This window comes from Chaetodon trifascialis, chromosome 8, assembly GCF_039877785.1.
Source record: "Chaetodon trifascialis isolate fChaTrf1 chromosome 8, fChaTrf1.hap1, whole genome shotgun sequence".
NCBI classification, from domain to species: Eukaryota; Metazoa; Chordata; class Actinopteri; order Chaetodontiformes; family Chaetodontidae; genus Chaetodon; species Chaetodon trifascialis.
The window spans coordinates 1,642,501-1,653,086 of record NC_092063.1 but is presented as its reverse complement, the minus strand read 5'-3'; the positions used below and the strand labels follow the sequence as shown (position 1 = coordinate 1,653,086).

Below are 10,586 nucleotides of genomic sequence, written 5' to 3'. Positions count from 1 at the left end.
GGAGGAAACGCGAACCTGAAACAAACAAACAAACTGAGCTGCACGTGATGAAGACTACAGAGACGACCACAGAGATCTGTCATTAGTCCAAAGAGGAAGACCTGTTTCACTGTTTATCATCTGATAGCCCACAGCAGCACCACAGTGGATGCAGCTGTGGGTTTATGGAGTTATTCCAGCTGTTTCTGCTTCCAGTCTCTATGCTAAGCTAACTGGCTACTAGAAAACATTTCTGTGTAATTCATAATGTACATATTTATAGTTAGTTTTTATTGTCTGTTTGTTCTTTTTTACATCTCCTTTTTATTCTTGCTATTCCTGCAGTCTGCATCTCCTCAGCATGGGATCAATAAAGTTAGATTTTATATCTTAATGTACATTAAGAGTCATTTCTCTGACGGTGAACGTGGCAGAATTTCCATTAAAAACAATGAAAATTTAGAAAAAGATACTTTATTGGTGTTGACATACTGTACAGTGGGAAAGAGTGGCGAAAAGTAAGGCCACACATTTATAAAATAACCACAGATCACTTGCTGCGGCCGGTCCTCCCTTATAAAAGCCACTGATCATCGGGATAAATCAAGTGATACACATGAGGGGAAGCATCAAGAGGCTGAAAGCATGTACAGAAAAATCTGAATATTTCATCTGAAAGAGAAATAATGTAGGAAATTAATCGCAAACTTGATCTGAGAGAGATTACAGCGAGGGGAGGGCACGCGGTGACGTACGAGCAACACCAACAGTCGACTGATTAAAGCTGCACGGACGAAGTAAAAGCAAAACATACGACAGCACGTTTACCGTGATTCTATCCTCACGCTCTTCACGCTGCACGCCTCTGTCCGATGACCTCACAGGAAATGACGCAGAAGCTCCATCTCACTGATGTCAGCCTCTCCTACAGCCAATCACAGCCGGATTAACGTGGTGACATTTCTCACTGCTGCTGTTTCACATTAAAAGCGTCCAACTGGCCAAACACAGGGGTGCTTTTATTGTGAAGTAGCCAAAGGAAACACAATGTGTTTGTCAACAAGGTTAACGCGGACTTAAAAAATGTGTTGATGAAACGAAACAACCGTCACTTTTAGATGGTTTTAAATATCACAGAGCTGCAGGTGGTGGAGGTGGAGGTGGAGGAGCTGCAGGTGACAGACTCCTCCACCAGGTGAGCAGCTCCTGTTACTGCTGCTGTGTGTGAAGCTACGTGTGCCGTGCAGAGCGTGAAATCAGGCCGCGGCCGTTTATGGCATGATGGGAAAAAGGCTGATGATTACGGACTTGTTTATGAAAGGAACCTGAGACTGTTTGGCTGTAAACAGACACACCAGCTGCTGCTTCTTCTTCTGCACCTCTGATAAAAGAAGCTTTTCAGCGAGCGTTCGCTGCAGGGCTGAACCACACAAAGGAGACTTCAGGTTTAAGGTTTGAGGTTTGGGAACGTTAAGTGCAGCTCAGCGGCGGGAGGCGAACTGTGGCCTGCTGCTAAAGCCCGTCACCACAGACACTCACTGCTTCCTGCGTTGGCACTGCATGTGAATGGAGAGGCGTGGAATCATCCAGTGTGGGCGTGACCACAGGACGCACGAGGGTTCGGGGGGGGGGGGGGGGGGGGGGGGAATAAGTGAAGCACAGCTGAACAAGTTATATGAGGAACACTGATGACACTTCATGTCCAATCGACTGGAGAAATTTGATCCTGAAGCTACAAACATTACAGTCTTTCCCTCTTCTGAGTGACCGGCTGCTCAGAGGTCACTCAGCATTGATTGATCAGCATTGATTAACTCAATCGTCCATTCATCTGTTGCATTCTGAACTGCTTGTCCTGTTTTGGCTGGCAGTGGATCAGAGCTTCTCCCAGCGACCAAACAATACATTTGCTGTATTAAATAAAAACACGACGCCTGCTTTTAATCAATCACAGAGGACCCCTCCCCAAAAAACGTTGTTCAAAACGTTCAAAAGCTTGTCGTGACTCGCCATCTCAGCGCGGATGTGCGGGCCACCCGGTAAAAAAAGGGAAGGATACCAAAAGAACAGTGGTAAAAAACAGTCGTGTGGGTGGACGTCCAGTTGTGAAGGTACTACCCTGAGTTTAGGGTAAAGGATCATCAGGCTGGAGGAACCAGGGGCGCTGGGACTCAGGATCTGGTCTGCGCCTGCCCGTGGAGGGCCTCGGCCTGGGCTTTCAGACTCCGAAACTCCCCCTGGATGAAGTCAGTCAACGTCTTCCTCATCTCCAACTGAAAGTAAAAGAGCGTGTCGCACTTTTTTAGGTTCTTCTTCAGACGTCTAACGAGGTACTTGAACATATCGTGAGTGTAACCAGGAACACAAACTCGAAGATGAATCTGAGGGTTGATTAACAGTTTCTGTCATTTTTCAAAGCAAATTCAAACATTTTCAGGCTTCGGCTTCTTAAATGTTTGCTGATTTTCTTTCTCACATATTTGAATATCTTTGTTTTTTAACTGTTTGACAAAAGAAGCCACTTGAAGTCATCACTGTGGGCTCTGAGGAACTCTGATCAGCATGTTTCCCACTATTTCATTAAGACGCAAACTAGACAAAAACTAATTTCCTAAGTTGATCAATCCAGAAAGAAATCATCAGATCAATATGAAAATCAAGAGAAGTGCAGCATTCAAACATGACGGATTTAAATTACTTTCCGTTAACGTCTCATTTTGTTTCATTAGAGAAGAAGTGAATCCATCAGAAACCATGAAACTAACTGTTTACACTATTGATCCATCTGTCAATTTTTTCCCTGAATGAAACAAAATTATTTAAAAAAAAAACCAAGAAAATATTCACATTTGAGGAGCTGAAATTTTCCATTGTTACCTAAAAATTACTTTAATGATTAATCAATTAGCAAAATACCTGCAAACTCATTTCTGTTATTGTCTAACGGACAAATCATCAAAGTGTTTCAGCTTCACATAAAACATTAGAATGAAGGTCGAGTCTTTATCTACCAAACGATCAATGAATTCCATCTGATTGATATCTTTTGAAGTAAAGCAGCACGACATTGATCCCTTTGACGACTAAATATAAAGTACTGCTACAAATCTGTGATCGGTCTCACTTTTTAACAGGTACTTGTATATCAAAATACTTCTTACCATGGTGAAATATAGCTACATCATTAGTACGCATCGATTGAAGTACTCCATTACTGTCCAGCCCAGCGTGTACGTGGAGAAGACGTTCTGCGCTCACCTGGCTTTTGTTCTCAGCTCGCAGGGTTTCAACCAGGTCTCGAACACTGAACGGCTTCCCCACCAGGACTGTGATCCTCTGCAAGCAAACCACCAGTTCAACCAGCGCCGCTCACAGGGAACAAAAGGTCACGACACACAAAACATCAAACGGCCGCTGGGATGAGATTGGAGCGCTCCTACCTTTCCGATCCGAGGAACGTAGGGCTTCATGTTTGGCAGGACGTCACTCAAACCTGAGACAGTAGATCGAACAGGAAGAGATTAATTTGGTTTCACATTGAGGAATCAGGGTCTCCTCAGGACCTGCGTCCCCCTGAGACGCACTGTTCTCTCTGCTGTTGCTGCTACTTCAGTCCGTGTCTCAGCACGTTGTCCCTCCCTACTCCGTCTGTGGCTCTCAGGTCCGACCCCCCCGCTTCCATTTCTAGAAGACGCTCAGCTTCTTGCTAAAACTCACTGCAGTTTTTAGTTAACGTTACTAAAACAGGCGGACATAGAGCCATTGTTGGGACTATTTTCAGCTGCGGATGAATCTACATGTGGTGCTGTAGTGAGTGTTTGTGGCAGCAGGATGGTGTGTGTGTGTGTGTGTGTGTGTGTGTGTGTGTGTGTGTGTGTGTGTGTGTGTGTGTGTGTGTGTGTGTGTGTGTGTGTGACTGGGTCAGATTAAACTACAGTGTGTGTTAATGGTGATGAAGGAACAACAGCGAGGCTCACTGATGTGTTTTTTGTAGTTTTTGGACGACAAACTCAGGAAGAAGATCTATGAGCCTGTGATGCACACTGTACTGTCCTCGCCACCTGTCCTCGTCACCTGTCCTCGCCACCTGTCCTCGTCTCTCTAATGTAATCTTTCATCTGAAGGCAGAAAAGTGCCCAAAAACACCATCTGAAGCAATGAAAATACGTCAAAAGCAGTTACCTAAAGCAGGCCTACTCCACCTAAAAATGCATGCGATATGTTTATTCTCTGTGTAATTCAAGTTTTCTGTTCTCTTTGGACGGGAAGGTTCCTCCATCTACAGTGAAGCAGACTCCATCTTTAAAAGCAAAGCGATGGAACGGCAGAACACGTGAGGTCATGCGTTGTCGTCTGCGGTGTGTCCTGTGCCTCTGAGTTGCTCACCCACGTGCCAGAGCGGCAGGATGACCGGGTGGAGGGAGCACTCGGATATTAGCCGGCCGACGCCTGAAATATAAAACAGAAAACTGGATTTATTTAAAGGCAAACAGTCACTCTGCATAAACCTTTCAGGGCTCTTCTTCAGCTTCTCAAATCTCTCATGTGCATTCTTACTGTATGTGCTGAAACATCGCCATAAAAATGACACACACACTCGAATACTGACCCCATTTTAACCGTATGAATTCTTCCGTCATGTTGACTTTGCCTGTGGAATGAGGAACAAGAGAGGAAGAGCTTATTTCCACTGAAACCGAACCAAAAAGCTACGGCAGCAGGACGAAAAGAGTGAAACGTGAGGTGGAACGTTAACACACCTTCTGGGAAGATGTGCACCCACTCTCCTCTGTTCAGCTTCTCCAGAACGAAGTCCATGCCTTTCTGATACACACCGTCGCCTGCAGAACAGACGCACCGTGAGCCGTTTGTTCAGCGCACAGCCGGTTAATGCCGGCAGAGACTCACCTCTGCAGACGGGAACACACTTCCCGCGGCTGAAGAATCGAGAGTGCAGCTCTCTGGTGAAGCAGATGTCAGACGCTGCTGGAGTCCTTTCCAAACATGGCAAATAATTACACCAGAAAATTAGACTAAAGTCACACTGACTCCTACGAATGAGTGAACGAGCTGAGGGAAGGAGCAGACTCACCACCGCATCTTGTTGAAGTTCCACAGGTGACGGAGCCTCAGCACACCTGTCGCAAACACATGTGATTATTTCACTGCTGTTACCGCTGGATTGATCTCAGATGGTGCGTCTGATCTGTCCTTACCCCAGATATGTGGATCATCCATACAAGACTGGTGATTGGACAGAGTGATGAGGGGGGTGTTAGAGGGCCGCAGGTCAACCAGGTCCAATAAAACCTCCTGGTTGTGGACCGTCAAGTAGTTCATGTACTCTGAAGATGGAGAGGTTTGGAAGGAGGATCTCAAAATAAGAAAAACACTGAAAGCTTGCATGTGTATTGTGTTGGTGTATGTGTGTATTCCAACTCACTCGTCCAGAAGTAGGAGTAGGAGCCCACCAGGCCCATGATCAGTGAGCTGGAGATCCTCCATGCCAAAGGGGGGCACTGTGGGAACGGCCATCTGACCTCCAGGGGCATCACAGCGCTCACAGACACTACATCCACACACACATGAACCTGGTACGACACACACAGCCAGAGGGGGAAGCCACAGGATCACATGACAAGATGCTGTTTAATGTGCATTATTGCACATGTAGGATCGAGTGTTGTGAGAGAGTAAAAGTCAGGATATCTCTGCTGCTCGATGGTGACCTTTGGCTCCTCAGTATCATGGAAATTATGGAAGTCTTGTGAGAATAAAACCACACTGTCATTATTGATTAAACTATAGATTATTGTTTCTTATTAATCACCTTACATTAAATTCATTTGGCAGAGACTTACAAACACACTCATCAAAGGTTCAGTGCTTATTCAAACTTCCTCAATACACCCACAGTTAGTGTTTATGTCACTGTATGCAGTACATAGTATCTAGTACCTTTCATCGTACTGTGTGCAGTAAATACTCACAATGTATAAAGTATTCAAAACGCTCTATCCTTTTTATTCTCATCCGTATTCTACTCAATTTTTTATCAAGATTTACCTGGATTTTAATACTTAATTGTGTGGTTTTATGCATTGCCTCTATCTTTACTTTCATCCTTACTATGATTATCACGTGGGTTTTATTCTCCATCTTGTTTTTTTCTCATTTTTTAATCTGTTGTTAAGTCAATTTTGTCTTCTCTATGTAAAGTACTCTCTTGGTGCATGTGATGTCTTTCTTTTAAAGCACTTTGAGCTGTACTTCCTGCATGAAAGGTACTATACAAATACAACTTCTCCCTCTTCTTCTTCTTCTTCTTCTTCTTCTTATCATTATTATTATTATCATGCTGTGACAGTTTGCCTCATCTTTGACCAGTTAATATCAAAGTATGTCCTCTCAGCAGTCTTTGTTAAATCCAAACCAGGACTGTCCAGAGGTCTGACTGTGGAGGAATAAAGCCTGAAGCTCCATCTCTCCTCCTCTGAGGTCAACACATTCAGGTTGTGTACAAGACACAGCTAACGTTAGCATGTTAGCTAACTACTAGCCAAAGTTAACTGACACGTTCAGCTCTGAGAGACAAAACAACGCGGTCCAGGTAAAAAACAAACACCTGTAAATCACAGAGGAAGCAGCCGTTTAGCTAACGCTACAGAAGCTGTACTGGCACAATCGTTCAACAGTTATGTGCATTTCCATTCATGGCTCCTCACACTCGATTCTCAAGCAAAAAAACAGCCCAGAAACGCCCTTTCATCGTGTCTAAAACACACACAGTGAGGCCGGTATAACCATGACGCCTTATCTACATATTTAAATACTTTAATACCTTAAGAAGTACAGAAAACACCACAAGATCAAACATTTACCTTTCTCCTGCTGACAGGCTGCTGGCCGTTGACCCCGGAATTGAATGTCACGCACTGAATTGTGGGGATCGTAGTTTGGGGGGCGTTTCTTGACCTAGAAATTTTCAAGACTTGCTGCTTCCTGTTTTGTTTCTCACTTTATTTAATCAGGTTACGGCTTCTTAGATAACGATAACAGACGTTTTGTTCGGTCAAATCATGTTTAATGTCGACGTGGGTTGTAACGCTAATTGCACCCCACTTCCGTGTTCCGACATGCGGAATTATGGGTAATAGAGCCTGAGAAGTAGGTCAAAAGTGACGCTCGTCCAATGTGGATTTTGACCTGCTGTGTCGGCATCTTTTTAGGCCTCCCTTTAAGGAGAAATACTCGATAAAAATCGTTAACTGCTGGTAAGTAGTAAATAATGTTTATATCAATAAAAGGTTACATTTTTAACTTCAACATTTTCTCAGGATATACCCTGTTAAACCTGTGGGAGAGGAGAGGAGTGGATATGAATGTTTTTCTGATTTCTATGATTTAGAAAATTAACAATTTGTGTGTGTTCTTTGATAGATAGAGATAAAAAGATGGAAAGAAAAAAAAAACATTTATTTTTACATTTCATTTCATTAGAATTGAATACAAACTGAATATGGCACCACCATTAGATGTGTTACATATAGCTTACTCTTAAACATGTATATAAACACTTCATATAAACCATTTCATAACACAATCTGCAGATTAATTACTCATGAAAATAACCTTTAGTTGCAGGCCTCGATGTGACGCCTGAATTTCAGGTGCTGCTTAGTGAGAGTGTGAGTGTGAAAACTGAAAATCATCCAGTGTGAAATCTGTTTGACAGCACACATCAGTTATGAGCACAAAGAAGGATTTCTCTGGACATGTCGAGTCTGCTTGCCCTTCCTTCATCAATAGTAGTTTAATATAAACAGTACACAGAAATATAGTCAAATGTGACCCCACTGTACTGAATACAAGTAGTAGAAAGCAGCCAGTATTCCTACACTGAAATACTCTTCACCAGGTGTGTGAGTATCACATCACCTTACACACAGGACTCAACAGTTGACATATACAAGAGAGCCTGATCATTTATGTCTATTGTGCTGTTTGTGGGTATTATCATATGACAAATGATCTCAAAGTAGTGGACACTCACTCTCTTTATATTTATAATTCAGAGCTCTTTAATCACAAAGCTTAGAAAACTCCCCCAAACAAACCTTCACCCAGCAGAAATAAATAGTGACTGTCGGCAGAGCGTGCAGAATAAAAACATGTTCAAACCTTCTAAACTGACAATTATCTGACATTTTACAAATATTACAAACAGTTTGCAAACACATGGCTCTGACCGACCTGCCAAAAAACATATTCATATTCACACCCCAGCTCAAAATCATACATTGATATGTGTGTTTATGTTGTACTCACACTGAGTGAGGGTACAACCTTGATTACAAAAGATGACTTCTTAAAAAATGTAACTCACTTTAAGAATACAATAATTACACTACATCCTGACACGTGACCAAAGATGCAGAACACCTGTAGCACAGTTTATGGCACAGAGAAGCAGGTGTGACGTCCACGAGAGGCCGGTCCAGACCGGTGGCCACGTTCACACTCTGCACTTACAAACTCATTTCACCAGCTGGGAGCGAGCGCGTTCAGTCCTTTCAAAGCCACCTCAAACCCCAAAAAACAGGCCTGAGGGAGGAAGAAGAGAGAGAACGAGGTGTTTCAGTGAGAACAGGAGGGAAGGCGGCGCTGCAGCTTGTGGTTATCAGGCAGCCGAGGAGCAGAAACATGACTGACACGAGAACACAGACTGACCGCGTTGGCAGGGAAGGCTCGCAGGAAGACGGCGTTGAATCCCTTATAGAGTGCGGTGGGTCCTTCTTCTCTGAGCAGCGTTCTCAAGACGTCCACTAGACCTCTGTACTTCCCATCTGCAGCTGTACACACACACACACACACACACACACACACACACACACACACACACACACACACACACACACACACACACACACACACACACACACACACACACACACACACACATACGCGCATGCGCACACACCTGTAACAGCCAGTGACACCTGACCTGTGCTTCTGTGGTAACAAGTACAACATACATACATGCTGGTGTGTGTGTGTGTGTGTGTGTGTGTGTGTGTGTGTGTGTGTGTGTGAGCAGGCAGGTACACGTATCACAGCGAGTTCTTCAGAGCTCAGCGTGGAGCTTTAGTCTCTGACTGACTCACCTGTCTGGAAGTTGGACTTGAGGACGTCTGGAGGAAGAGCGATGGTCCAGTTTAATATCCCTGCTACGCCACCGGCCAGGAGGATGTTTGGAGTGCTGAGCTGAGAAACACTGACAGATGAAGACACACGTGGTGAGACATCACAGGTGAGCTTTACAAGACGTCACAGATACTTCAACTTCATAACCTTCATAATTACAAACACATTCAAATCATTCGAAGGAAAAGCAGCAAAGCAAACATCTGAGAAGCTCAAACATCGTTTCATGTTTTCACAGAATAGTTACCAGGTTCTAGTTACTCACCTTTGACCCTCCGGAGTCAGGAAGTTTTTCAGGTATTCATACGTCAGGAAGTACAGACCATTAGAAGGCACATCTGAGAGAGAGACAGAGACCAGGCTGTGAGTCTGCTCTGCCCTTTGGATGCAACAGTCACACCAGTAAACCCAGTTATAAACTGACACTTACAGACAGAAGTACATTAACACAGGAAGTACATGTTTTATGGTACTTTACACTTCACTCATTACACTAAAGCTGCTGTTTAACTCCAGCATCATTTAATCTAATGGAGCACAAACCTGCTCTTTGCACTACTGTGTTATTTATGTTTGCCAATATACATCACGTCTTATCTTATCTTATCTTATCTTATCTTATCTTATCTTATCTTATCTCAGTTACTATTTATGTTGCAGATTTTGATTAATCAGACAAAGTACAAATCAACTAATAAATACTCATGTATTATTATAGGTTAAGATATCCAGCAGTACACGAGGCGTTAAAATAAGCTCCACTTTCACTCTCTGCATCATTGAAGTGATCAATAATATTATCAATAATTATAACCTAATAACATGATGAACATTATTTTGCAATATGAGCACTTATACTCTGGTACTTTAAGTATATTTTGATGCAAATACTTGTGTGCTTTTACTTGAGAAAAGCATCCAAGTACTTTTTAAACACACACACACACACACACACACACACACACACACACACACACACACACACACACACACACACACACACACACACTCGTGTACCTCTGATGAGGGTCAGCACAGTCCCTCTGTACACACTGCGGATCCCCTGCTCCTTATAGAGCCTGACCGCACAGTCCAGTGGACCTGAGTACCTCGACTTGCCACTGCTGGCCTGCACCTGGAGAACACAGTACTCTAAGTACTTTCATTCATGTTATCCAGAGTACGTAGAAAGCATACAGAGAGTAAACAAGTATCTTGAGTTCCAGACTGTGACTATGTTTTATTTGCTGCTTACAATGATCTCAATGGTCTGATGTGTTTGTAATGTGGAGCTTTGGACTGTTGGTTGGACCAAACAAACATGTGAAGGCGTCACTTTGGGCTCATTGTGACCACATTTCTCACTATTTTCACAATGTTTCCAAAGCAAACGATTGGTCGAT

General features: G+C 43.4%; 2 protein-coding genes across 3 annotated transcripts in view; both read right to left on the bottom strand.

Moving 5' to 3' along the window:
* Nucleotides 1–438: 438 nt before the first annotated feature.
* tafazzin (tafazzin, phospholipid-lysophospholipid transacylase) lies at nucleotides 439–6,896 on the bottom strand. Its single transcript, XM_070968259.1, has 11 exons — nucleotides 6,861–6,896; nucleotides 5,423–5,570; nucleotides 5,196–5,324; nucleotides 5,072–5,117; nucleotides 4,888–4,973; nucleotides 4,740–4,820; nucleotides 4,589–4,630; nucleotides 4,366–4,428; nucleotides 3,420–3,472; nucleotides 3,238–3,315; nucleotides 439–2,252 (listed from the first exon to the last, which is right to left on the bottom strand). Exons 2-11 carry the CDS (start codon nucleotides 5,529–5,531, stop codon nucleotides 2,151–2,153), a joined length of 789 nt encoding a protein of 262 aa, XP_070824360.1. The 5' UTR covers nucleotides 5,532–5,570; nucleotides 6,861–6,896; the 3' UTR covers nucleotides 439–2,150.
* A 1,573-nt stretch (nucleotides 6,897–8,469) lies between these two features.
* Nucleotides 8,470–10,586, bottom strand: part of LOC139334995 (mitochondrial carnitine/acylcarnitine carrier protein) — a 5,539-nt gene continuing 3,422 nt past the window's right edge. Inside the window, exons 5-9 of one of the 2 annotated variants that reach the window (XM_070968346.1) lie at nucleotides 10,201–10,318; nucleotides 9,449–9,521; nucleotides 9,144–9,253; nucleotides 8,710–8,831; nucleotides 8,470–8,583 (exon numbers count right to left, since the gene is read on the bottom strand). In XM_070968346.1, coding sequence (XP_070824447.1) covers nucleotides 8,521–8,583; nucleotides 8,710–8,831; nucleotides 9,144–9,253; nucleotides 9,449–9,521; nucleotides 10,201–10,318 — 486 coding nt within the window. In that variant the 3' untranslated portion in view covers nucleotides 8,470–8,520. The remainder of the gene's footprint in view (nucleotides 8,584–8,709; nucleotides 8,832–9,143; nucleotides 9,254–9,448; nucleotides 9,522–10,200; nucleotides 10,319–10,586) is intronic. The other variant, XM_070968347.1, reaches the window with a different exon arrangement.

Coding starts and splice junctions, on each gene's coding strand:
- tafazzin (XM_070968259.1), bottom strand. CDS start 5,531: ATGCCCCTGGAGGTCAGATGGCCGTTCCCACAGTGCCCCCCTTTGGCA. Junction 4,974..5,071: donor AACTTCAACAAGATGCGGTG/GTGAGTCTGCTC, acceptor ATGTTTGGAAAG/GACTCCAGCAGCGTCTGACA. Junction 3,473..4,365: donor CCTGCCGCTCTGGCACGTGG/GTGAGCAACTCA, acceptor CTACTGTCTCAG/GTTTGAGTGACGTCCTGCCA.